Genomic DNA, 26872 nt, shown 5'->3' on the forward strand with positions numbered 1-26872 from the left:
TGTATTGCCTGGTCATGCGACATCTAAAAACTTGCATGATCTAACTTGCCCGGTTCCCTCTATTGTTCTAATATTGGCTCTATTTAGTTTACCTCTGAAAATCCCCATCCGTTAATATGTTAGCCACATACATCTCGGATGAAGAGGGTGTGATACTGTTCTTATCCCATCATAATTTTGCATGCTATAATTGATCCCTCAAGATTAGGGTTTGGTTTGGCAGATACTCTCTCTGTTCCAAATTGTAGGTCGTTTTGGCTTTTCTAGATTCATAGATTTTATTATGCACCTAGACGCTACCTAAAAAAGCTAAAACGACCTACAATTTGGAACAAAGGGAGTACATTTCTCCACTTTTTTTCTTCAAGGGGGACTAAGTTAGGATTTAGGTTTACTAGCGAGTGATAAAAAAGAAATCTCAACTCTCCTTATCTAGTCTCGAGCTATATAAACTACACACATGCTGCGCAGTGTTGCCTCACTAATTAAATGCTCGTTAATTCGTAAATTTCAACATGCATCAATCGATGACAATATGGACATTGCCTTGCAGTTAATTAAAGCGCCTAATCTCCAAAGTCGACGATGCACGCATATGCATCCGGTGACCATAACATATAATAACTGATTAAAAGATCAATGCAACAATCAGCCGCGTCGACTGACGAGCAGCCGACGACTCGCCGACCCATCGATCACACCTAGCTACAGCTAGCTCTACTAGCAGCCAACAAACAGTCGCTAAGATGATGATTAACATCCATCCTTTTGGTTGATGATTCTTGATTCCTCGACCTCACTCTCTCCCCCTAGCTAGCAAGCTCTACATACTGCTACCTGCAAAGTCTGGGTCTTGTTTTTAGTTCCTTGATACTGACGATGAACGAACACAGCTTGCATGCGTCCATGCATGCCCCATGTATGCATGCATGGACGCATGCGTGCGCCGCCGGCCGTTGCGGTGGTGACCAGATCAGATCAGCCGCCGCGCCGACGAGGCCGCCGCCGCCGCTGCCACTGGCTAGCTGTGGCCCTGCTGCTGCTCCTGCGTGGCCCTGGGGCGGGTGACCCAGAGCGAGCTCAGCGTGCGGAGGCGGTGGAAGTAGTCGGACACCGCCAGCAGCGACCGCGCCATCTGCCGCGTCGTCAGGATCTGGTGCAGCCGGTGCAGCGTCTGCTGCCGAAGGTTCTCTGCCTGCATATATCATGCATCCATTATGTGTTCATCAGAAGCTCATAACTAAAACAAACAAAAACCACCAAACACATGCTAGAACAAATTAAATTAGGGACCGATCGATCACATCTACTATATCACTGTCGTCAGTACACTGTCTGACGTTTTGCCATCGTCACACCAGAATCAGCCAGCACTATTTGCACTTTGCCTAATTAACAACAAGTCCACGCACGCAACTTGTATGAGGGTTGGTCCATGGAAATAAACATGTATATATATCCAATGATATCCATGGATGAACTCTGTTTGTGGCAGCCATGGGCAGGTGAAGGCGGCCTAAAAGAATGCCGGCAGCAAGGTTACCTGCCCAACATGGAAAGCTGAACGGGCAAGCAAGGGTTTAATTTGGCACTGTCCTATTCCTATCATGCTAAACAAAACTGTCTAGATCGATCTGTTAGCCATGGAAAAATGGTATAGAATACTGGCTGCCCATTTCTGGGATGGCGACAGTTGGGTGCTTTTTAGCAATGTTAACTCTGAACCTAATCCATGCGTCTGCTCTGCCGGCCTGCACCTGGCGTGCGTGCTAAACATATCCAAACCATTTGTTTAGTCTGACTAATCAACTGCACTGTCGATCTCAGATTAATTAGGTGAACCATCCAAGCGATCCAATGTACCTTGCTTCAACTAATTAGTGTAAGAATATGTGTAAGTGCTTGATCGATCTCGTTGTGTTGGTTGCAGCTCTAACTAACCCATTACAGCGACAGCCAAGAATTAGCATATTAGGAGGAGTAGTGATACTGAATCAAATTAATAAAGCAGCTGCTAGTCGATGATGGATGAAGTGATCGAGCAGTAGGCTTATCGGTTACCTGTCGGACGAAGCCCTCGAGGGTGGAGAGCTTGTTCATGGCGGCGGCCATCTGGCCCATGTAGTTGGCGACGTTGGAGGGGCAGCTGAGCGCGTCGGAGACGACGGTGTCGGAGAGCGACTGGTAGAGCGCGTCCAGGCCCTGGCTCAGCGCCTCCTCCGTCTCCAGCGCCGACTGCTGCAGCCCGTACACGCCCACGATCTGCTGCTCCGTCAGGGGCTCCACGTGGCTCAGCAGCATCTGCATGTATCCATCCATGTAAAGAATAATTAAGAAACATGAAGACGCAGCAGTTCATATATACGTGACCGGGAACACGCATGCTTATGCAGATGTGACGGGAACGATGACGAGATCATCGAATATAATGCAAGGAGCACATTCATGTCCAGTTTATGCTTAGGTCCATAAACATAGCTATAATCACACGTAAGTCCATGAAGTTAACTAGTAAGGTTTTATCAATATCAACAGGTAATGGAAAAAAAATTCAAAGTTCTAATACATAGGTGTATTTTCCCAGTAGGGATAATAGAAAACTCAAAGAAAAATATATTTTCAATTTTTTTTGTACTTCATTGCTCCCTCTTATCTTATGCCTCCTTGGACTGTAAATGCCGTGCACTTTTGTTTAACTCAAAGGTGTGTGTTAATGTATCAAACTTCATGAATTTTTTAGCATGTTAATAAAAACCATCAACCACTGAAATTAATGCCTATATGCTGCTGCTTCATACGTTCAGGTTTCAGCAGCCATGGCCCCCGCCCCCGTTTCCTCAAGTAGGAGAAAGACAGAGCGGCAGTTTCTCATCTTCGTCTTCAATGTGCCCGCGGAATTCAAACCTAGCTAGAAATGCTAGATCATCGCCCATCTCGTGGGTGCGCCGCGAACATGGCGGAGCATGCCTGCACGGCGATCGATCGACAGAGAGATCGATGACGAGGGTCCCGGCCCTTCAATGCCGCAGAGATCGCCCGGCCGGCCGGCCTCCCATTTCCATGGGAAGCTTTCATGGAGAGCGGCCGTCGAAGGCGAGGCTGCCCCTACCCATTTCCGGCGACCACCGTAGCGGAGGATTTTGGCTGCACGTTTCTACGGGGAGGTATGCATAGCAACTCCTCGTGCATGGCTTGTTAAATGCTGCTGCATGCCTGACATGACTAGCTAAGATCAAGTTCTAGACGTGTGGGATTTTTTTTGTGCATGTGTAAGTGTCTCAATCGTGTAAAAGTTATTGCTAATCTAAAGTTATATATATTTTACTGATAAAAAAGTTAGGAACTTAGTTTTTAGGGCTGTATATTTTTTTAATGGGGGCAGTAGGAAAGGAACCTAACGTTTAATGCATGTAACTGCTAAGGTGTACTTAAAATAAGAAATTATCATAGAAACTGCATAATAAAAATAGTTTTTACAGTTCTATTTTTTTCTTTTTTAATATTTTCAGACAACAAAATATTTGAGAGAAATGGTGATGCATCTCTAATTTCAATATATAATTATATTATTTTTATCCATCTACTAGCAGGCATTATAAACTTACAAAATATATAACAGGGATAATTATTGATATACAAAGATATTCATGAATCCATCCATACCAATTTGCCATATAAAATAATGGTACGTCATAAATGCAGTGCAATTTTTTTTCCACGATCAGTTTACATTTGCCTCTCCTTGCGTATTTAGTTGTTTTTAAAATATATTCTAATTATATAACGGCATTTATATATATATATTTTGCCATTTTAGTAAACATATCTACCTTGACCAGTCATCACATAGCACATATATGAAAAAGAAAGCTAGTGTTTGATAAAAAAAAATTAGGTATTTGTTATGACTAATTTCGTGTCTCGAATAACTAGCAATTAAACCCAATCCATCTGGAGTGTTCATCCTTCTAACTATTCCAAAGTGACTTGGTCTAATCAATTTTTTAGTAGTCTAATAAGTTGTACATGTAGTCCTTGTATTTTTGCGCGGACTGAAATTGCTATACCAAAAATTCCAGGGGGTTTACAGGCGTATGTTTCAGTTTCTAGAAGCCACAATTTTCGTCAACGATGATGTCCTACTGACGTCGCTGTAAGTGCCATCGAGAGGTGCCCGTCAATTACTGACGGCAGCTACTGACTCTCTAGGGTTAGGGCTAATTCGCGCGGACTCCCAGGCCACGAAGGCCTGGAGAGATGACATGATGAGTGCAGCGCTAGTAAGGGAGGGACACGTGTCCGTGGGCGCACCTTGATGACCTCGGAGGGGCGGAAGCCGCCGAGCCAGAGGAAGCAGCGCTCGGCGGGGCTCCGCCAGACGCCGGAGATGAGGTGGAAGACGTCGCCCTTGATGGCGCTCTCCTTGATACCCACCATCTCGTCGTGGTGGGCCAGGCAGCTCTCCACGTACATCTGCAGCTCCCCCTCCGGCAGGTGCTGCTGCAGCGCCGCCCGCAGCTCGTACATCAGCCGGTAGTGCTCCTCCTGCCACCGCCCGTACTCCACGTCGAACATCGCCGCCTCTGATTGATGGGATCCATTACCGACGACGGCTTAATCAGCAAAAGATAAAATATTTCCGAACTTGTCTATGGAATGCGATCGATGGTATGCGTAGCGTACCTGAGCTGAGGCCGTCGATGCCGCCGATGGGGACGCCTTTGCCGGCGACGCCTTGGTCGGCGAGGAGGCCGCTGTTGGGGAAGAAGACTCCCTGCAGATTTGTACATGTTTGTGCAGAGATCAGTACTTCAGGCTTCAGAAAAGGGTCCATGGCTGCATGCATTGCGTGAAATCAGCAATCCAATTACCTGAGCTCTTGCAGTGTGCAGTTCTTGTTCGAGCTGAGCTAGCCTGATCCTGCTGGACTCCAGCTGCTGGATGTAAGCCTGTTGCAACCAAGAGAGAGGTTAAATGATTCTGCATTCACACTGGCGTATTTTTTCCTTGTCTTTTTTGGTTCCATCTTGGTGTTAGTCAGCTGTCAATTCACTCACCTTCTTCCTTAGCCTGCTTTTCCTTGCTGCCTCCCTGTTCTGGGCCAGCCTTCTCAGTGTCTGCACGTGTTAATTGCAGCGTGGTGCATATACAGGAAACAGAATTAGTGAAAAATTTGACCACTACTAGTGTCCTTTGACAGTTTCCACAGGTAACTAATTCATCAAGAATTGAGAACTTGAGGCTATCAACCATTACTTTCGGGTCGCGTTCAGCAGTCGATGCACCCCTCCTGTGATCCTTCTACAATCACCAAAAAAATCGAGAAACAAATGAAACAAAACCCATGGAAAACAGCTACACAACGAAAATGAGCATGGAGCAAGCTACCAAATTAATATTCAAGTGGAGCACCAGTTAACCACTCACCTTGGCCAGCGGCTTCACATCCTTGATCATCCCGGGCGCTGCAGGCTCAGCACCGGCGGCAGCGAAGGGTTGGTGCTGCAGGTGGTGGTGCTCCTGCTGCAGCCTCCTGCTCCCCGCCAACTCCTCCATGGCGGCCTGCTGGTGATGGTGATGGTCCTGCGGTGACCTTGGCTGCTTGGATCCCACCGGCGCCGGGGACAGGACTAAACTAATCTCCCCCTACCAATCGCACCAGATCGAGACAACATTGGTCAGCTAAACAACCAAATAATGAGCTGCAACTTGCAATCATCCATGGATGGCAGCAGCAGCTGCATCTGAAAAGACAATGAGTGCTTCAAGAAATCTGAGATGTGTGGCTGCTTTACCTTCGGCGATGGCTCCACATGCATGGGCTGGGAAGGGAAGATGTTGAGTGTCTCTGCATCCATGAACAAGACAAAGCAATGGCCTGATGAGAGTCTGTGGCTAGCTGGAGAGTGGGAGAAGAGGGGCAACCATGTACTCATCAGATATCACATATATATATCTACTGAGCTCTGAAGACAAGAGCTTGAGAGGCTGTGGCGCTGTATGGCACGCAGCAGGAGTTGCAGTGTTCAATCATGGCGGTACTCGCTGGGCGCCGGGGCAGTGCCAGTGTGCAGTACAACAGGGCAGTGGCACGAGAAAGCTGGAGATACGGGACAGCAGGGATTCGCGCAGCAGCCACAGGTAAGGCGTGCTTGTACTGAAACCGAAAGGGAAGTGGATAGGATCGAGTCAAACTCAAACCTGCATGCATGTACAGACACTGCTTGCACTGCAAGAGAGAGAGGGGGGAGGAGAGAGAGAAGGGCATGCATGAGAGAGAGAGAGAGAGAGAGAGAGAGAGTGAGGGAGGGAGGGAGAGAGTGAGGGAGGGAGGGAGGGAGGGAGATCAGCAGCCACTAGGCGGCCACTGGCGTACTGGAAGAGATCGATCATCCCCTCTGCGTGTACTATTCTGCCGCGGGCACATGCAGCTCGATCCCGGCGAAATCATTGAGCAGTCCGTTACATGTCACAGTCCGACCGGCCGGAGGTAGGGGAAGAGAGAGAGAGCGAGGAAGACGACGGGAAGCTAAGAGAGAGAAAGGAGAGGAAGCAAGAAACAAAAAGGCAAAAAGCTAGAGAGGGAGAGAAGTCTTCTTGGCTCCATGCATGTATGTTTCTCGCCGATTCCCCTGGCCTGGTCCTCCAAAGCGCTGCGGATTTGCAGCAGATCCTGGTCAAAATGGGGTACCTGAGAATCTGCTGCAGGCCGTATCGCCGTTCTTGATCTCACATGCCTGACCCCGGAAAAGGATGCGCGTTCCTGCGCTGCATCTCTGACTGCACTGCACCCATCGAGCAGCATCGTATCGGAGGAATCCCTGCAGCTATCGCCTATCTCCATCGATCACATACATTTCTGGGCCTAGCTATGCTTTCTATTACTACCACTACTAAATGCAGCCAAAAAAATTATAAAAAACTACTAGTAACTGATAGGACTGCACTAGTCTTAGTCTACTACCGTTACTACTGATGATCAGTTTGCATCTGACTTCCTGCAAAGCAAAACAGGCATGCAAAAACATGGCAACTGCAGTAGAATTCCGGTCGGAGGAGTACAGCATGTGCATGCGTACACAACGATACTTACGCCTTTGTTCTTGGTGCGTGGCGCCGCCATGGCTGCTGCCGTGATCCAGGTACATGAACAAGGCCTGGTCCAGCTCGCCCAGATGGTCATACGCCCCTGACGCCTCCTTGCCGCTCCTGCTCGCGCAACACAAAGATGCATACATGTAAATATGTGAGTAAGTGATGATGCCGTAGCATTTATGCTGCAGATGATGCGTTTGCACAGGGATTTGAGGACTGATGAAACTCTGAAAGGCACAGGCATACATCATCATGAAATCATGCAGCTATAAAGCTTAGCCTATGTGTCTGTGTGTGTATGTGTGTGTGACTGCATGGTACTAGTCATTATCTCTGGTCCAACCAACCTCTGCAGGATGGGAACAGGAGAATAATATGGAATCTTCTCTAGCCTGTAGCATTTATCTGGCAACCCAGAAAAATATGGCTACCTGTGTGTAGCCTCGAAATTTCATGTGTGCAAGCTATACTCATTGAAAGAGGAAATAAAAGAGAGAGGGAGAGAGACAAAGCAAGCAAAACATCACAGTTGCCATGCATGTCCTAATGTAAATTAATATTCTTGTCCTTGTTCTGAAAACATGCAATAATTAGAGCCCTTGGATCCAAGATCCAAAAGAAAGACTGGTCAGTGATTTGTTAATCAATTCACACAGCAATTCAACTATCTGGCTCCAATAACAAATGAGCGCACCGGATTTTAAATCGATAGTTGGTTTAGTAACCATCTACCACACTTTTATCCTATTGGGAGAAGGAAGGAGGAAGAAATCGGGGAATCAAATCCGGTCTGGCATATCAAAATCACAAATTAAATAGCCCAACAATCACACTCAAAACAATTTTTTTAAGGAATAGCAGGACAGCACTGCTATATGGTTTTGTTGCAGAATCAAAAGAACTGCAAGGTTTCAGAAAGGTGGGGAAAAACAAGATTGGTGCAAAGGTGATAAGTAGTAGGCGCAAAATTCAGTGCGAAGGCATGAAGCAGAAGCACAAGAATAAAATTTGCATCAGCTTATACCTTATAGCAAAGGAAAAAATCACCAACATGCAAAATTCAGTGGTGCAAGAGACTGCAAGACGGCCGGTACCCTACCCTTCCTAGCCAGCTAGCTAGGTAGAACGGGTTACTGGATTTGCCCAGAAAAAATCATGAGAAGAAAAGACAGGAAAGCAAGCTCAGAACCAGGGCAAGACCGAAACAATCAATCAATCAGCAAAGAAAGAAGATCAAACAAGCCACAAGCAACCGGATCAAATCAAACCTCGAGAAACCGATCATCGATCGATCGATCGAGAAATCAGGAACAAGCAGCCATCAGAATTCAGAAGCAGCACAACACAAACCAGCAGAGAGCTGAATCGAAGAAATCAACGAGCCGGAGGAAGAAAGGGAACTTTACATGAAGCTCGCGGCGGCCGCATGCATGGAGGACGACGACGAGGAGGACGGCGGCTGGTGGTGGTGGTGGCCGTGGTGGCTCATCATCCCGAAGGAGATGTTCATCTCCTGCTGCTGCTCCCTCATGCTGCCGCCGCCGCTCGCCATGGATGATATGGATCGGAGGACGGAGACCGGTCGACCGATCGATCACTGCAAGCAAGGCTGCTGCTGCGGCCGCAGGCGCACGCCGACACGGCCTGGGCGCAGGCGGCGTACGTGCGTATATATCCCCGGGCCGGCCGCAGAGAGACCTAGGAATACGGTTTGACTCTAGGGGCCGGGCCGGGGGAGAAGGGCTAGCGGCCAAGGCAACACCTCTATCCCTCCACACTAGCGAACCACCTCATGACCCAATCTTTCTAGGACGCTAGTCATTTGTGATGGCCCTTTGGAGCCTAGCTATCTAATACTAACAAACCACTAACTAGTTGTTGTGTTCTAGTGCTCTTCCTCACCCCCCCCCCCCCTCTCTCCCTCTCTCTCTAAAGCTCTCTAGCTTTTGCTGGTCGATGTGCATGTATCTCTGGCCGCCTGGGCTGCAGATGTGCCTATGGATTCCAGGAAGGAAGGTGATGAGCCATTAATGGCGAAACAGACTTTCGGTTTGGCGCCATGCTCGCTGCATCTAATGAGGGCGATGCAAACAGCCCCGGCTTTTCTCCCGTCTTCCTCGCCGTTCTTCGCTTTAGAGAGAGGGAGAGGGGGAGAGCAGGTGAAGAAGACGTTGCCGCCTTTAATTTCCTCTCTCCCTTTTGCACCGAAACCCAGTTATTTCCCTCATTTGCATTTTACACCCTCTCCAGAAGCATATCCAGTGCATTCTTTTTTTTTTAAAAAAAAAAAGAAGGTCCGACTTGTTGGAATTTAGAAATTCTACAGAGCATGTACTACTGTAGAGAGAAGGGTTAACGTATTATCTATTGTCCTTGAAGATATCAGATCGATTTGTTTAGAAGGGGACAGTTGCAGTCCGGTCCTTTTTTTTTCACTCCTGGTGAAAGTCAACCTGTGTTTCCACGCAGCAGAACAGTTTTTTCAAGCCGGCAGTTGCAAAAAGGTGCCTGGAAAGCTAGTCAGAGAAGGCACCTAGCAAGAAGACACGGTGAGAAGTAAAAGAGCAGGACAAGGCGGTGTGATTAAACTGGTCTCGGCAAGCTTGACCGGATCGAGCTGCATGCCGACGGGCCACGACAAGAACCGCCTGCCTGGCCATGGGTCTGGTCCAGAACCGAGAGCGAGCCGCATGCACACATCTCAGGCACGCAGGCCCCCAGAGAGAGAGAGAGAGAGATCGGTGAGGAGTTTGTATGTGAATGCTCCTGTTGCGTGCAGCGCGGTTGCGGCTTTCGAGGCACGCATACCCGTCCCACCTCCCAAAATCATCAGTCCGTTGAGGTGAACCCTCCCCCACAATTTACGTGGCCGCATCTCCTCCGTTCTCCCCCGGTCACCCACCACCGCTCTCCCGTCGCGCTCCAAATCCTCCGGAAAGCTGTGATATTTTCAAAACACATTACAGACCCACACACACATTTCGCATGCACGCACGCATAAATATAAATATGAACAATGAATTTTTCACTTATATATATATGTGACCACACGAGCTATCCAAATCATTCATTTTTTGAATCAATGGTGAGATGAATTATGAATAGGCAAGAGTGTAGGTAACGGATCAATGGTTAGATAAAGATGAATCAACAGTTGAGATAAGTCATGTAGTCACATGTAAATATTGTTTCGCATTTTCCACATAGATATATACTGATATATACTGTGCTAATGCAAGCAGAAGGTGTGATTTTTGAAGTACAAGTGTAGGATTTCGCAAGAATCACTTCGAATCCCTCGAGGATTTGGAAATGATTCCCATGTTCGACGCTTCCTCCAGGAAAAAAAAACAGAGCGCTTCTACTGTCTAATTACACGAGTAGAAGCGAATGGAAAGAGCTATGGTTAAAGAAAAGTATTCCCCTCCCCTGGCATGGATGGAGCCAAATGGGAATTCAGAACTGATGGGCGAGAGGAGCGGGGATCGGAATTCTGAAGGGAATTGAATGGGCGCGTGACATCTTGACATTGGCGATCTCGAGATGCCAACTCTCCCCCCTGCGACGAATAACTATTCTTCGCCCTGGTGCGTGTGTAGAGACTTGAACCTTTCTCAGTCGGTGTACAGAAGAATAGTTGGTGCCCATGTCAGCTGGAGACTCGCAGCAGAGCGCCGTCGTCAGTCCGGGGGGTGCGGTCACGAACAGGCTCCGCAACTCGCAACATGTGACCCCGGGTTAGAGCAGCCGTACGTCAAGCCTCAAGCGGCTGCCCGGCGCCGAGGAAGCAGGGGAATTTCGTCAGCTCGCAACAAAAACATCGTGTGTGCATGGTGCATGATGAAGTTCTGTCCAGTGAGATAATCGTTTTGTAAAGTTTGCAGCAGTAGCTTGTCTAACGATAGTCTGTTCATGTCTGGATTTTTTTTTTATAAAAAAGGTCATGTCCGCTACAAAGTTTATTCAATCAGATCGGAGAAAGCAGCGAGAATAGATTATTCAGTGAAAAATGGAGCAGTTACAGGGATTGTGCAGACTAGTTCATCGGTTATTTCTTTAGCTGACGTACAAGAGATCAGAAGAAGCGTTGACGCCTTAGCCTGAATGTTCAATGTCCAAACCGATTTTTGTAAGGATTGGAAGAATGAAGAAAGACCTTTCAAACAAACAAGGATTGGAATAAAGAGTTTGTTGAAGAATGCTCATATATACTAACATTACTCTTCTAAGAGATACCCCACATACTAGCATTTCTGCAATTGCCAAGAAACTCGCCTTGCTAGGGTGTGGGAGGGAGATGCCCTTTCGTCACTGGAGAAAGTGGAGATGAAAAGGCTCTGCTCCTCTGGTTTTCCCTGCATCCACCGTCCATGGGTCAACCTGTTTTCTGCAAGGTAAAAAAGGCCATGCGTGAAGCCACGGCTGTCGACGCAAGCCAGCACAGTACTGCATTTCCCGGTAAAAGTCAAACGGTTACCTGACATCCCGTTTCACGGCTCGATATTCTGCTCGCCAGAGGGCTCCTTTTTCTGGTCCAGTCTTTCTGAATGCTGAATCTCTGATCGCTCGAGATGCTCCAGGCCTGCCATGCATGTGACAGAATTGCTGCGAAGGGATTATGATTAGAGGACCCCACAAGTGTTTGGCTCCTGCCAATTTGTGCACAAGGAGGCAGCCCGCAGTCCAACAACCCCCATGCCAAGAGATATGAATCTTGTATCTTTCACGCAAAAGAACATAGCAAAAAGAACAGAGACAAAAACACCCAAATCAGACTGATCCCAAATAACAAGTGAAGGCAGCAGTAAGAGTAAAAATAAAATCAGAGAACAAACCCAAGGCTCCACGGTGAGATACATGTGCTGAGACTTAGAAATTTATAAGTTGTGGAAAACATATATCATTGGCTTCACAAGTACAGAAAATATCTTCTGGCAATGACTGCTCCAGCATGGCCAAAGAATTAGTTTCATGAAAGCAAGCAGAACAGTCTAGAAAGACAATGCCTCTATCTCAACACTCCACCATTTGGGGTTTCAAAAGAGCAGTCGATCTCTACCTTTATTATTGATATTGAACAATAACAAAGCTATGCCAACTTAGTCACTGGACAGAGGTAAGCAGGAAAATCAAGCATTTCAAAACCCAAAATGCCTGATTCTCTTAAGAGACTATAAGAGTTCAACCTTAGCTGCTGATGATGGTAAAGTTTCAGTAGTAAATATAAATCAAGCAACATATTTATTTTATTTACTTGACAAGAAAGCACAGTTGCAGGCTGCTATGTGACCCAGCATTTCTTTACAAAATATTTATCACAATCATTCCAACTTCAAACAACTGCTCCCAACTTAAGTGCCCCTATTTTATTCTACTGTCACAATCAAAGTTGTTAAGTGCTATCTGCTTATGTTTGGACTAATGTATATCAAAACTGAAGAAACACCTACTTGGTCCAATCTAGTGGTTATTATTGGATTAGGTACATGCACCCAAAAAGCTGAAGACTTGAAGCAACACAGTTAATAAGTTCTTGTCTACAATATATAAGAAAGAAAAATGGAAAGGTAAAATATACCATTTCAAGTCGGTATGTACCATTTCAAGCAGCACCAATTAAATGGGTACATATCTGACTTGAAATGGTATATTTTACCCAGGATGTCTGTTTGCCTATTTTTAGCCCTACAATTTAAGATGTTATTGCTACCATGTTTCGACAAGTCAGTTGTCCATAATTAATGCAATAATGCTTGCTTATGGTAGTCTGATTTGCCACTTGCAGCGTAGTTAATAGTTAGACAAGCTAGATTAAGCTTGTCAATTGTAGAGAATGTTGTCAAACAAATACATATCTTAGTTTCACCACTGTTGATAGTTACCTTTTTCCAATAGTTGTTAATTTCATAGTATATATGGAGCTTCCATTAACACCATAACATGTTAGCAAACGTTGTATTATGTCCCTTTTCATCTGCAGGAGAGGATATGACAGAAGGTTATGAAGTATGACCAAATAACAATAACAAAATTAAGTGACTTAACTCTAGTTTAAGCAGAACAGCTAAGACGATCCATAACCTGCATAGTAGATTCCACAGACCTGGGGTGCATACAGATAAGCATTAACTCTGTCGGCGAGACCAATGGTTAAGAAACTTAGAGATAAGCTTCAGAGGAGACCAAAGTGCCGAATAATGCTTATACTTACATCACGCAAGGAAGCCAAGATGCATAGTTCCTTATTAAGTAAAACGACACTGGAACTGATGTTTTGAATTTCTTAAGGACTATATTTATGTGCAAATTGAGACAACTCATGAGTGATTGAACACACAGTCCATACAAATTAATTAATGGGATGATGCCATGATAATCAATATCACAAGAATCTAGAATTCCACATCATCAATGGTGCATGCAAACTGAACGTTATCCAAATACACATACAGATACAGGAAGTTCATCAGTGTGACACAAGAAATTAAATGGCTGGTCAGTAAAAGCATACTCCCTCCGTTCCAAATTACTATTCGTTTTGGCTTTTCTAGGTGCATAACTTTTGCTACGTACCTAGACATAATATATATATCTAGGTGCATAGCAAAAGCTATGTATCTAGAAAAGTCAAAACGAATAGTAATTTGGGACGGAGGGAGTATATAGGTACCCAAAACGATGTACTTTTATAACAAGAGCATCGTCTTAGGGCTACCAGCTCAAGCTTGAGGATCTCTCATCTTAAATCTAAACCAGCTAAGTAACCCTGTAACAAGAGCTGAAGATTTTAGATAAATAAAAAAAGAGCACCAAATTCTTATGTGAAAGTGTCTGACATTTGCTTCTTCCATTTCCTGCTGTTGGGCATGTTAAAATCGAGAAGAAACTTCATTTTTAAGGCATTTCAGTTTACCAAACAAGTATTTACCTCTTGCTTCACATTATACCCTCACCTCGTCTGCTGCTAGCCAGGCTGCATAAAATGCAAAGGAATTGAAAGAGCATGCAGGTTCATGCACACAACCGAATAGGCAGCATTGATTCCTGATTTTTTTTTCTGCGATAGAATAGCAAGGTTGGCATTGTCCTTTCACTTGCTGTTTGTTATCTTTGTGCTGAGTGCTATTATGCCTAACAAAAAGAAATGGAGGGAGGAATTATTAGTGAGTTGGAGATAGTTTGCAGACCCATCATATGAAAGAGAAGCTGTTGGTAGGGATACCAGATTGGTGAATTCAGCAAAGATCACACATTTTGATTGTCCAGTGGCAAAATTTCCCAAAAATAAGATTCGCCAAGTAGAGAGAGAAAAAAATGTGAACTATATGTTGTTTGTCACGAAAGAAAATTTATAGGAGAAAAAAGATGCCTAGATACAGAGCACCAACCTTTAGGAAGTAAGAGGCATAAGGCCACACATTTTAAGGTCCTGTCGCATAATTTCCCAAAAAGATTTGCCAAATAGCGGAAAAAAGGTGAACCATATGTTGTTTGTCATTAGAGAATTTATACGAGAAAAAAACAGTGCATAGAGACAGAGCATAAGCCTAAGAGAGTAAGATGGCAAACTTTTATGCTGAAAGCCTGAGTGCCTGACATCACAAATCTACAAACGGAACTATTTCAAAGACCTCTACTACACCATATAGGTCTCTAACACAAGAAACTATTTGTCCTAAATTCCTACTTAAACATTTGATGCTTTGTCGCATGTGTAATTTTGAAAAAACACAAGCGTGGAAAACAATTGCAAAGACTGAATCTGTACCACCTGTCAAACCAAACGATCTGTAAAACAGCCTACTGTACATACTTTCAGGGTTATATTGGCCATGATCTGGATTTAACAGTGCTGCTGTCACTTGTAATTTACTTATAATAACCTATTGCTACTACATTGGGACACCTCTGAACTTTAATATGCAGAGGCGGTTGTTTCAATTTTTATTCTTTTACAAGTGTAATATCAACAATTCCAGCTGTATTATTATGCTACAACACCTTTTGTTTAGTAAACTGAAATCAAATTTCAAACACAAAATAAAGATATATAGAGGGGTGCCTCAACTGAAAATTTTTCATTCCTTTATTGCATATATACAATGTTGGATTCCCGAAGTTTATGTAGATGGCAACAGGCCATAGAGAAAGAGAGGATGCAGAAGAGCAAAACGCTCATATCTCATATCTTACAATTCTAAAATACAAAAACTTTCCTTTCTTCACCAGACATTATCCCCAGAAAGATATCATATCAAATTTAGGCCATGTTCGCCTTCCAGATGTACGATTCTGTCACTATGTGATACATTATTGCCAAAAAAATGCAAGTCATCACTCAGCACGCTACAGATGGTTGGTCTCAAATAACAAGACCAGCAACAAAATGAGAAGTTTAGCCTTCCATACTCAAGTTAGGATGGTGATTCTGGTGAGACAAAATGGATGAGAACAAATGTTATTGAGTATCGACCTCATCCTAACCTGAAAACGAAATGGAAAAAATAAACCAAATAATCAAAGAGAGAGATGTACTAACAAAGGAAATGGTGGATATGTAATGAAATTACCTAAGGTTATGTCCCCAAGTATTCCATTAAATCATCATCATGCAGCAAGTCATCAATATCTGGGATTGGGCTACTGATACTGATATAGTCTAAAGGTAACCCCTCAAAGGAACTGCCAGCAAACTTATCTTGTTCACCATAGAAAGGAAAATCTATAAGCTGCTGCATGTCTCCAGGAACAGAAGTAGAATTTCCACCTAGCATATGATCACCATAAGGAATGTTATCAGTAGGTGCCTTGATACCCATGGGAACCACATGTTGATCCATCATAGATAGTGGTAGTGATTGTTTTGGAGGTAAGGTCTGATAACCGCTGGGCAGATTATTTAAACCAGGATCATCATCCGCTACAAAATTATTTTCAGATATTGACCTGGCACTGTCACTATTTTGATAAGGTAAATGCTGGCCTCCCATGTATATGATTGTAGGAGTAGCATTTGCAGCTGGGGCGCTATCGAAGCTATTAGCCTCAGCATCAGGAAGATGGACCTGTACTTGAGTGTCTCCTCTGTGTTGTAAAGATACACTTGTGGTGCCCCCATGGTTGAAGCTGACAATCTGGGTAGCCATGCCTTGGACTTCTACTTGATCCAGCCGATTCATATCAGGAATCAAATTTCTTGAGTTTTCTGGTGCATCAACTCTTTGTACATCAGGCTCAACAGTAGAGCTGTGACGTGCTCTTTTCCTCTTTGGTGGTTCTTTTGTTCCTGCCTTACTAGGAACAACCTGACTAGAGCGTTTATTGTAGGCCCTTTCCCTCCCTTTTTTCAGGACATGGTTCTCAGCGGACTGTGCAACAGGAGACGGATCTTGTTCATCGTCTTTAGATGATGTAGAAAGAGGAGCATCCTCAAAACCATCAACATCATACTCATTACTGCTGCTGTTTGTTTCCCCATGTCTGTCTTCTAGCAAACTGTGGTGCGTCGCCAATACACCATTGTCAGTTCTGTGAGCAAGCCTTTCTTCTCTCTGCAGAACTCCCAGCCAAATTAGACTCTCTTTTGCGGTCATTTTATCCTGCAAGCATTTTGATTTGCGTACATGATTTCTGATCTTATCAAAGTTAGGGGACATGTGCTTGATCACACCTGTAAGCACACCAACCTTCCAAACTTTCTTAAGATCATGTGGTTTCTTATAAGGAGGTATTTGGCCGCTGGGAAGGCCTGAGGCAATCCACCATTCCTCATTCCCTGAAGGCCACCATGGGGGCGGAGTGCCCTTCTCCAGAGGGTACTTGCGCTGTGGTGGATCACAATGCTGCATCAGAGACGAAAGCAGAGAACCCAGAGTGGCATCTTGGAGATCCATCAAGCTGTGCTGGTTCTTAATCCCACCGCTCTGGGCATTAGAAGTCACCAAGTTCTCAGACTCATACTTCTCGATCGCCGCAGGCCCATTCTTATCGAACTTCACCTTCTCCTTCCACCAAGCTCTGATATTATCCGAAGCGCCGCTGACAGGCTTCCCCTTGTCCGGGATGATCCCGTACACGAACCCGCGCGCATTGCACACCTCCATCAGCTTGAGCATGTACTTGAGGATCCCATCCTGTGCCCTCGACATCTTCTTGCGCATGGCCTGGTCGGATATCGGCTTCGGCCTCGACTTCTCCAGCTCGGCCTGCTGCAGCGCGAGCTTCTGCTGCCGCTCCTTGATCCTCCTCAGCCTGACCCTGTCCTTCCACATCCGCCGCGCCAGGTCCTCAGGCTCGATCTCCTCATCACTGACGTCATTCTCAGTGAGGTTCTGGATGCCCTCAACCTCGAAATCTGAGGAGTCGCCCAACTCCGTCGCAATAATGGCGAGTTGATCCATAAGAACTACCACTCTGGCAGCCGGATTACATCAAACCCAGGAAAGGCTAGCTGCGCATTCAGCAAGGATCACTGCAACCTGTCGACCCGAAACCTGGGTACTATCAATCAAACCCCAAAAAATGCGTGTCAGTACAACGGGCCAAAACAGACCGAAATGGTGAAGCACTCCAATTCTATCCACTGCGCCAGCCATTTACTAATTTTGCACCCCGAAACAGGAATCCGCACCTCCCACGTTGACCCTACCCTCGCTATTGAGGACCAATCCGTATAACAACCCTAAAAACGGCGACGAGAGGAGACGATTAATCGCGAAATTCGTCCACCCACTCCCGCTAATCCCCGCGCACACGGAGTAAGAACACTAATCAGAGCAGCAATCACCAAACTGGAGGGGCTAGTGCTTCGTACCTGGCGGCGAACAGGGAGGGCGAAGCGGAGGCGATGAATGAGAACTTCTCGTCGAATGGATTTGATCTCGCCCGAGTGAACGAGGGATTTGCTCGGGGAGATGGAGGAGAAGATTCGCTTTTCTTCTGGCTATTTATTTCGGTCGGATTTGGGAGTCGAATGGAAAGTGAGAAAAAAAGGAAGGAAGGAGGAGGAGGGGAAACGGGGCAAGCAGGAATGGACGAAAGCCAACACGAGGCCTCCGTTGGGTAGTTCGGTGGATCCTCTGCCCCGTTTTGTCCTGTACGGTACCGTGTGGGAAAGCCGCCATTTTTTTTATGGATGGGAAAGCCGCCAAATGGGTTGGCTCCAAATCGGGCTCCCAAAATTGCATAGCAAATTACCAAACGAAGCCGGTTTACATGGAAAAAATAAAAAAAATAATTCACTACTCTAGTATATTGTGTCATACTAATTTGCATTATCATGTTGAAATTTTATTAGAAATCCCTCCAAGCATCATTGTTAAGCTGGCTATATTATTATTAGTTCAACCCTAGTAGTCATACACTTTGTAATACATCGTAGCCTATATAGGTATATAATTACAGATCCTACCTGTTTATTGACTATTCCATAGATTTATGTTTTGCTGGTGAGAAATGACGTGTATCAAAGCGACAACAATATGTTAGTATATACTATGAGTAAAGTCAAATGCTTACTTTTTGTTTTATTTTTCTATATTTTAACAAGGATCAGCTTGTTAAAGGGTTGAGACATAGGAAGACAAATTCAAGTCCTAATAAAATGTTGGTTTGTACAGCCTTACGTAAAACTAATATAACAGTATATATTTTCTTTTATTTTCAGAAAATGGAAAGAATAGGCTGCAAATATTTCAAACCGCGTCAAAAAATGGTGTTGAGCTACTCGGAAAAAAAAAAGGTGGTGCAGAATTTGCTGCAGCATCTGTATAAAAAAAAGGGGAAATCTTCAGAACACACTTGCATTCTTCTACAAATATTCTGACTTCTGTCCCCTTTTTACAAATCGGGAAGGATATATGCTCTGACTTTTGTTAATTTACAGTTCTCCTCGTCAGTTCTCAACTTCTCATATACAGGGCCACCGATCACAATCGTTCAGATAAGCCCGCAGCAGAGCATCTCTCCGCAGGGCCGCAGCAAGTGTGCCCCTTCCACCCCTCCCCGCAGAAGGATCCGGTTCCCCGGGTCAGCAATGATGCACCGATGCCCTCACGAGCGGCATCCCGGCTGCGCTTTCTGCCCCGTGCCAATCCCCGTCCTCCCGAAGTGCGCGCGCCGAGCCTTTCCTTTTCTGCCCGCAGCACCTACTACGCGCCCGGTGCGTGCGTCCCACTGCTCCACAGACCACAACCACGGACCACTGAACTTTCAGCGCCGCCGCACATTCTTCGTACGCCGCGGCGCGATGTCGCTGGTGATCAGTAGCAGTGTGGCGGAACCGGATCCTCTCCTGTAGTTGAAACTACCTCAGACGGACGTCCGAGCCGCATCGCCGTTCGTTGAGCATCCGACGGAGGCATCCGTGAAATGACGAGGGTCTTCCCAGAAACGCGGCATTTTCGGCCCAAGTTCCTCCACTCGCTTCTTCCCTCTCTTCCGGCCGCTCCCTGGTCCGACATGCCGTCGCGGCGTCGCCGCTTCAAGGTCGACCATCGCGCCCAACCCAGCGCCGTCGCTAGCGGAAGTCGATCCACGCGCCACCGAGTTGGCGCTTCCGTGAGAGGCAGGGCGACTGCCGCGCCGCCCAAGGCCCAAACCACGCCGTGGAGGAAGGGTGTTCCCTTGTGACTGACGCCGGAGTCTTAGGAGTGCCGCGTCAGGAGGTCTGGAGCATCGTGGCCAGATGTCCAAGGGGCGCGAGGCAGTAAATCCGGTGGCCGAACTGGTTCAGACGGTTGGAGTTTACGATTCTGAATGGATGGAGACTGAGACCAATTATTTTGTGTATGGTGATTGTGAATCGATGCTGAATGATTGTGATTGACATTTTCTAAATGATTATTTTGTAAACTCAGAATATTAGACCAATGAAGTTTGTGATGTTCTTGTTTTCAGAACTGAATGTTTTGCCGAATTGAAGAATAATTCAGTATGGCAAAAGATTACGAGACTTCAGTATAGCAATGTCAATTATGCATGTTATACATATATATTAACTTTTTCTCAAGAAGCAAAATACGTTCCAAATTGCAAGTCATTTTAGCCTCTCTTTTTTTATTTATTGCATCCGGAGTGTGTGGTGAAATAAGAGGGTCTTTAGGCTCTTGAGGTCGACCTCATACATAGTGCAGCCGGTCTTATGAAAGGTCCTAAGCCAAAAAGATTGAGGACCGGCCTCAAGCTTGATGAGACCCGCTCGCAAGGAATAAAAAAATCGGAGTGAGAAGGGAGGGGAAGAAGGCGCGCACAGAGAACAACCGAAGATCCGCAGGGGCGCGGCCCTGCGTAGGCGAAAAGGAGCCGGGGAAGGGAGCCAAGAGGCTCGGCGTGGAGGCGTTGTCGCCTGGCCGGCATCCGGCGGCAGCGCGCTGGCTCGAGTGGGCTGGGCGGCGGCGGAACAGCCGAACAGGGGAGGAAGATGAGCGGTAGGCAATGGGATTGAGGAATTTTTCATTTAACTGCGGGACCTAGCTCTTTTTTTTTTTGAAACTGTGCGGGACCTTAGCTCTAAAGGCCGGTTCGGTCTTAAACCCAAGAGGAGGCGGCCTTATGTTACGCGGGGCCCAGCTTACCCTCCTGATATCGTCCATAAATATTATGTTCAGATAAAACAATCTCCAATTTGTGACGGAAGGGGTTCAGCAGTTCAGCGTAGTGAACTCTCGTGCTCTTCTCTCTCCCTCTCTTCTCCACACGAGCTGGGAAAAAGCTTGCTCAAGGTCAAGCACATGGTGGCACAGGTTTTAAGATGGTAATCCAAGGCCTGATTGAGCGGCCCAACCCTGCAGCGAAGAGCCAGCGTGGAGGGGCCATGGCATGGGTGCTACTGCTACAGTTGCTGCTTGTAGTGTTCATGCAGCCGTGTAAGCTAGCGGTGCAGGTGCTCGGCCACCGCCAGGTTCTCTGAACGGGCAGGTTCATTGAACGTGGACCGCCCCGTCAACGCCGGAAAGGGCGTCCAGATTCAAGGTACCGTGCACCAAACGAAATGGAAGGGTGTGCGTTGCTTGCCGAATCGTCGGGGAGTGATTCTGTTGCGGGCCCAGCTTATCTCTGACATAAAGGCCACAACGGGTATGGGCCTTCACGCTATCTTGATGGGCGAGATCCAATCGGGAGCCCATGAAAAAGCACCTGGCTACCGAAAAGTTAAAACAGTAGGCCCATATGGTCAAATCCCTTGTTGAAACAAAAAACTCATTTGAAGCCCGGTACCCAAAATGTGATGCTTTCGCACCTGTTGACAGGATCGACTCTAAGATTCAAAATTTCAGGCACTTGCAGCATAAGAAATGTGAGGAACATGTGCTTCTGAGTGGAACATTCGCAGAACGTGTTGCTTTATTTTGCTCGAGAAGAATTGAATTACATTAAACAATTGAACTGGTAAAATAGCTCATCAGCCGTGAGCTTTATTTCCCCCTCACTGCGCACTCAACGACAGCAACGAGAGGCAAATGCAGGCAGCAGACAGCAATCACTCTCTGAAAATGGAATTCCCGGCACCTCGGCAACAATCACCCTGCAAATAAAAACACGGTGGGAGATATGGCCGGCCATCCCGGCCGACCGGAGCAATGACGTAGCACCAGCTGGTCATGGAGCTCATGATCAGTAATGCGTCTTCTTCCTCCTGAGGAAGCTCTCGACCCACTTGCTGGACTGCTTGCGGTAGCGCTTGAGGCCATTGAGGCGATCGATGAAGATGAGGCCGAAGCGATCCAGGTATCCATCCCCCCACTCGAAGCAGTCCATGAAGGTCCAGGTGAAGTATCCCTTGACGTTGACGCCGTTCTTGATGGCGTGGTTCACGAACTGCAGGTGCTGGGAGTGGAACTTGATCCGGTGCCCGTCCTTGAGCGCCTCACTGAGCGGGATCCGCGGGCTGTTCTCCTCGGCGATGCCGTTCTCCGTGACGTAGATGACGGGGTTGTTGTAGCGGCGGGCGGTGTAGAGCAGGAGCTCGCGGAGCCCCGCAGGGGAGTTGAAGAAGATGGGCACGAACTCCGGCTCGCCGACGGACACGCCGTCGCGGAACCCGGAGGTGTTGGCGCGGATGTCGCCGTCGTAGGACTGCGCGAGCGCGTTGGCGGGAGCCGGCCTGTCCGACGTGAAGTAGGAGGTGTAGTAGTTGACGCCGATGAAGTCGTACGACCCCTTCACCATCACCGCCTCCTCCGCCGTAAACCTCGGCAGCCGGCCGCCGAGGTAGGCGCGCATGGTGCCCGGGTACTCGCCGCGCACGATGGGGTCCAGGAACCAGCCGTACATGAAGTCGAGGCTGCGCTGGACGGCGCGCTTGTCGGCGGCGGAGTCGGTGGTGGGCACGAACCAGTGCGACACCGCGGTGAGGCCGATCTGCCCGCGCTGGGAAGGCTGGTACTTGGCCTGGTAGAGGCGCACGGCCCTGGCGTGGGCGAGGAGGATGTGGTGCGTCACCACGTAGGGCTCGCGGCCGGAGTCACCGGGGGTGCAGGACCTGGAGATGAACGGGGAGCACCGGCCCGGGGCGTGGGCGCCCGTGCCGTACCCCTGCGACGCGTACGTCCACGGCTCGTTGAACGTTGTCCAGAACTTGACGCGGTCGCCGAACTCCCGGAAGCACACCTCCGCGAAGTCCACGTAGTCCTTGCTGCACAGTTGCGAGTTAGTTGTGATCAGCCTGTCAGGCAACTGATCGATGATGATAATGTGCTGAGTTTTCTGTCAAGGTCATGTATGTTTGGCTATAGGCATCCAAATGTGGATGATCGAGGCCGGATGATATTCCTTAATTAAAAAAAAACAGAAAGGAATTGGTCGATGGCATGTTGTGGCAGATGCATACATGATGTTCTCGCTGAGGAAGCCCTGGTACTTGGTCTCCAGGGCCTGGGGTGTGTCCCAGTGGAAGAGGGTGACGAACGGCTTCAGCCCTGTCACGAGATTTTTTTTTTATGTCAGTGTCATCGTTGAAGATGGATTTTTATATATGCCTCGTGGATGCCAAGGACGATTATTTAATTGATGATCAACTACCTACCATTCGCTATGACCTCGTTGATGAGGTTGTTGTAGAAGGCCACCCCTTCCTTGTTGACTCCACCGCTCAGGGAGCCAGCTGCAGCAGCAAAGCACGTGGTGACACACAACTCAAAGCAAAGAAATTCAGTGATCTGGATGGTCAGGTGGAGCTTGTGACCAGTACTCACTTGGCAGGATCCTGGTCCAGGCAATGGAGAACCGGAAGGCATCCATGTTCATGTCCTTCAGGAGCTTCACATCCTCCTGCAAATTGGTCACATTCCATTTATCAACGATTAGCACATACATATACAGCTCGACTCAGTGGTTTGAAAATGCTAAGCACATTGGATTGGAGCTAATGATAAGTCATCCAGTCACCTTGTATCGATGGTAAAAGTCTTCTGCTACATCGCCAGTATCATTGTTCTTAATTTTACCTGCATTCATTCGCAGATCGTGGGCATGTCAGTGACTACCACTCGATCTCTGCAGCTCATCTTCAGACTAGGGACAACTTCATAGAGAGAGACGCATGAAAAGTTCGTTCAAGCAAACCTGGGATGTGACTGAAGGTGTCCCAGATGCTGGGACCTTTGCCTCCTTCCTTGTAGGCGCCCTCGTACTGCAACCGATCAAAAAACAACACATGTTCAGAGCCTCAGATCACCATGGCGCGATGATCCATGAATGCAGCAAGGAATGAAGAACGTAGTACGTGGCAACGAACACATGCATGGCTGGATGGCAGTGGCGGAGCTTGAACAATTAATCAGGGGGCCAGCTATGCTAATTTGCTCTGAAAATCAATGAACAGTAGCTGATTCACTATTCATATAGTGGAGATTTCCAATAGCCAGGGGTGGCCATGGCCCCCTTTACACTACACTAAGCTCCGCCCCTGCTGGATGGTGAATACACCACAAATGCAGCTTGTGCAAAGGCAGACAGGAGACGGGGGTCGTCCAGAATGTGCAGCCAGAGATGAGCGTCATCATCACCTGATACGACGCGGAGCCGGTGCCGAAGACGAAGCCCTCCGGGAAGCTGTACCTGCTGAACTTCGCGTGGGCGACGTTGCACGCGAGAGCTGCGAGGAGCAGAGCGGAGAGCACCCGCTTCGGCGCCATCCCAGTTCCAGGACCCATCGTTCTCGGAAGAACTGGGAACCGGAAATGGCGATGAATCGGTGGTGCAGCACTGTCAGTTCCAAGCGCTATTTATAGAGGGAACCGCAGCATTTGCAAAGTCCCTACTCCCTAGCTGTCCTAAACGATTCCTTACATCTACCACATCTAGGCCATGTTTAGTTACTCCCAACTCCCAACTTTGACACTATGCAAAAAGAAGATTCCCCATCACATCAAACTTGCGGTACATGCATGGAGTACTAAATGTAGATGAAATTAAAAACTAATTGCACAGTTTTGTTGTACTTTGCGAGACGAATCTTTTGAGCCTAATTAGTCAATATTTGGACAATAATTCACAAATACAAACGAAACGCTACAGTGTGCTACAGTGCTGTAACAGTAATTTGGCACCTCCCAAATTCCCCAACTAAACAAGGCCCTAGATTTTTTTTTCTAGAGGGGACAGGACTTCATGAACGAGACAGCTCGATCTCAGTGCCGGGAGGTGTGTACATGCGGATCTGGGCTGTCCAAGTTGACAGATAGGATTGTTTAGTTGGATGATCGGTGCACGCTGTGACGCTGACACCGTAACAGTTTCTCATTGGGACGCCAATTTGTATGCTCGATTTGGTCTTCGCTCTTGATTTCATGGCCAGGTTGACTCGAATATTGCGGATGCGGCGGAGGTTCAGATGTGCGCATCGATGGAAGAGTTGAGCTTTAATCGGAAAGGACGATGATCGTGGATCTGATAATGCGGATCGTGGAGAGTTGAGATATGCGGATCAGAGAGAGTTGAACTCACGCCCAAATTGCAGCCAAACGATTGATAAATTGGAATGTATTAGGTGAGTATACTGTAGTACTGTACTCTTTTTTTTAGAGAATCATACGGATACACGTACGCACACTCGCTCCTACGAACATACGCACGCAACTGTCGTTGTCAAGATTAGCAGATTAAGACCAAGGCTAGTAAATTTCTTTTATGCATGTAAGGTTTCGGATGGTGGCGTGAGAGGACACGGGATTAGACTGGTTCGGGCAAGGAAAGCCTTACGTCGAGTATGGGGAGTAGCTCGTGTTACTCACGCAAGGTCTGTAGTAGGGGTTGCAAACGGGCGAGAGAGGGAGCCGATCCCAAGTCTCTTGGGTGTGCACTGATGCTCTAGAGGTGAGTATGTGGGTTCTGTTGGCTTCTGAGTCCTCCCGGTACTGGAGCCCCTGGTTCTCCTTTTATAGCGCAAGGAAGACCCAGGGTTACTGGTGAACCGGGTGTGTGGAGAAGTAAAAGAGATAAGCTAAATAAAGTAAAGTAAAGTGCAAGGGGAAGGACCAAGTCCCCGGGTCGCCGCCTCCCGCTCCGTCTTCCGGCTCTTGTCAGCACGTCCACCGGAGGAGGGCGGCTGTCTTCGGATCCTGTCGACGATCTTCCTGGCGACCGCTGCCGTCAAGCACGATGATGGCGTTCGGTCGTGGCAACTGTGCATGTGGGGGAGACGGCTGACCCCTGTTGCCTTGCTTATGGCCCGTGGAACACGGACGTCGCGTCCCTGCCGCCGGATACGCGGGGCGCAAGAACGGGCGGAGCTCCCCCCTGTGCCGGGCGGCGCATGCCATGAGTACCCTAGCGAAGCGGGATGTTCCCTGCCCATGCTGGGCCGATGGTAATCGTTATTACCATAGGTGGGCCTGGGCCTCCGTGATTGTTGTTTTGAGGGGTATTAGGAGATCGTTAATATTTCCCCCCAACAGCAACCCTACCCTATAAGCACCTCCGAAATACTGAGCCGGCAAATCCTCAAGATTGACAAAATCATCACTGACATCTCGCTGTCGACGGGCACGTCGCCTACACCAGTTAAATCATGGAATAAATTCAGAAAAATATAAGCATCAGTGCTGAGTCGAGAACTTGAAGTCTGGTGGTCGGGTTCCACCACAACGAACCTAACCAGCTAAGCTACACTCCGTTCGCTTTTTAGCACAGACTTGTACTCGTAGACTAGGTCACCAGCATCATAGACAGGGTACCGTAAGACCTGTTTGGAAGGCCTCGGCTTGAATAGACCTGAGTATTTTTCAAATCGGGTTGGTCTTGTTCTTTAAGAAAAAAGATCAGTTCATTTCGGGTTGAAAATTTAATTCATCCCTAATCTTAATCTGAATTTAGGGGAACTCCAGGACCACGCACAATTAGAAGCGCAATAGGCTTCAAGCGGTGCATAAGGAAAGAGTCGCAGAGTCTATCTGGATGATGAACGTTGTTGCTAGGGAGGTGCTTGAAGAACCAGATGTAGAGTCGGGCTAGCAGTCGATTAATGCGGTGGGGCAGTATATGCCATAGTTTGGGGGACTCCAGAGCTATGCACAACTTGGAGCATGGTAGGCTTCAAGCGGAGATGGCGTGCAGGCTATAGGCGACAGCCAATAGTCCACGAGTGGAGGGATAAGAGAGAGAGTTGGTGATTGGGAACGGCAGCGCTCACCCTTTGGGTCTGGCAGCACCAAAAAGTTTTGATGGCTTTCGTGGTGGCGAAGTCAGCTGAGGTTTTAGCTATGTATATTGATCAATGGACATGCCCATCCCAACCGCAAACATTTGCTAGTTAATTATAAAATTACTAGGATTTGAT

The 26872-nt window shown here is 47.3% G+C and overlaps 3 protein-coding genes across 4 annotated transcripts; all 3 read right to left on the reverse strand.

Annotated features, from left to right (window-relative positions):
• Positions 1-516: 516 nt before the first annotated feature.
• Positions 517-9227, reverse strand: LOC101763586 (transcription factor TGA2). The gene is made up of 11 exons (XM_014804640.2): positions 8502-9227; positions 7094-7209; positions 5796-5848; positions 5428-5646; positions 5257-5301; positions 5058-5117; positions 4872-4949; positions 4684-4774; positions 4312-4583; positions 2062-2301; positions 517-1195 (listed from the first exon to the last, which is right to left on the reverse strand). The coding sequence occupies exons 1-11, from the start codon at positions 8645-8647 to the stop codon at positions 1022-1024; spliced, it is 1494 nt and encodes a 497-aa protein (XP_014660126.2). The 5' UTR covers positions 8648-9227; the 3' UTR covers positions 517-1021.
• Positions 9228-15142: 5915 nt separating this feature from the next.
• On the reverse strand, positions 15143-18158 carry LOC101764400 (ETHYLENE INSENSITIVE 3-like 3 protein). 2 transcript variants are annotated; one of them, XM_004957136.3, is made up of 3 exons: positions 17909-18158; positions 15666-17588; positions 15143-15579 (listed from the first exon to the last, which is right to left on the reverse strand). In XM_004957136.3, the coding sequence occupies exon 2, from the start codon at positions 17493-17495 to the stop codon at positions 15672-15674; it is 1824 nt and encodes a 607-aa protein (XP_004957193.1). In that variant the 5' UTR covers positions 17496-17588; positions 17909-18158; the 3' UTR covers positions 15143-15579; positions 15666-15671. The 2 variants fall into 2 exon arrangements, with proteins under 2 accessions (XP_004957193.1, XP_004957192.1); XM_004957135.3 differs by having other exon boundaries at positions 15666-17595.
• Positions 18159-21420: 3262 nt separating this feature from the next.
• LOC101765089 (beta-glucosidase 29) lies at positions 21421-24300 on the reverse strand. The gene is made up of 7 exons (XM_004957137.2): positions 24102-24300; positions 23659-23725; positions 23482-23540; positions 23289-23364; positions 23120-23197; positions 22925-23012; positions 21421-22729 (listed from the first exon to the last, which is right to left on the reverse strand). The coding sequence occupies exons 1-7, from the start codon at positions 24246-24248 to the stop codon at positions 21709-21711; spliced, it is 1536 nt and encodes a 511-aa protein (XP_004957194.1). The 5' UTR covers positions 24249-24300; the 3' UTR covers positions 21421-21708.
• Between the last annotated feature and the right edge of the window lie 2572 nt (positions 24301-26872).

Source organism: Setaria italica, chromosome II (genome assembly GCF_000263155.2).
Source record: "Setaria italica strain Yugu1 chromosome II, Setaria_italica_v2.0, whole genome shotgun sequence".
Taxonomy (NCBI): Eukaryota; Viridiplantae; Streptophyta; class Magnoliopsida; order Poales; family Poaceae; genus Setaria; species Setaria italica.

What these genes read in the sequence shown, in the direction of transcription:
- LOC101763586 (XM_014804640.2), bottom strand. Translation starts at nt 8,647, where the DNA reads ATGGCGAGCGGCGGCGGCAGCATGAGGGAGCAGCAGCAGGAGATGAAC. An exon ending in CTGCTGAACGCGACCCGAAA is followed by an intron (nt 5,118 to 5,256) that starts GTAATGGTTGAT and finishes TAACACGTGCAG; the next exon opens with ACACTGAGAAGGCTGGCCCA. An exon ending in AAAGCAGGCTAAGGAAGAAG is followed by an intron (nt 4,950 to 5,057) that starts GTGAGTGAATTG and finishes TGGTTGCAACAG; the next exon opens with GCTTACATCCAGCAGCTGGA.
- LOC101764400 (XM_004957136.3), bottom strand. Translation starts at nt 17,495, where the DNA reads ATGGATCAACTCGCCATTATTGCGACGGAGTTGGGCGACTCCTCAGAT.
- LOC101765089 (XM_004957137.2), bottom strand. Translation starts at nt 24,248, where the DNA reads ATGGGTCCTGGAACTGGGATGGCGCCGAAGCGGGTGCTCTCCGCTCTG. An exon ending in CACCTTCAGTCACATCCCAG is followed by an intron (nt 23,541 to 23,658) that starts GTTTGCTTGAAC and finishes GAATGAATGCAG; the next exon opens with GTAAAATTAAGAACAATGAT. An exon ending in CAACGAGGTCATAGCGAATG is followed by an intron (nt 23,013 to 23,119) that starts GTAGGTAGTTGA and finishes ATCTCGTGACAG; the next exon opens with GGCTGAAGCCGTTCGTCACC.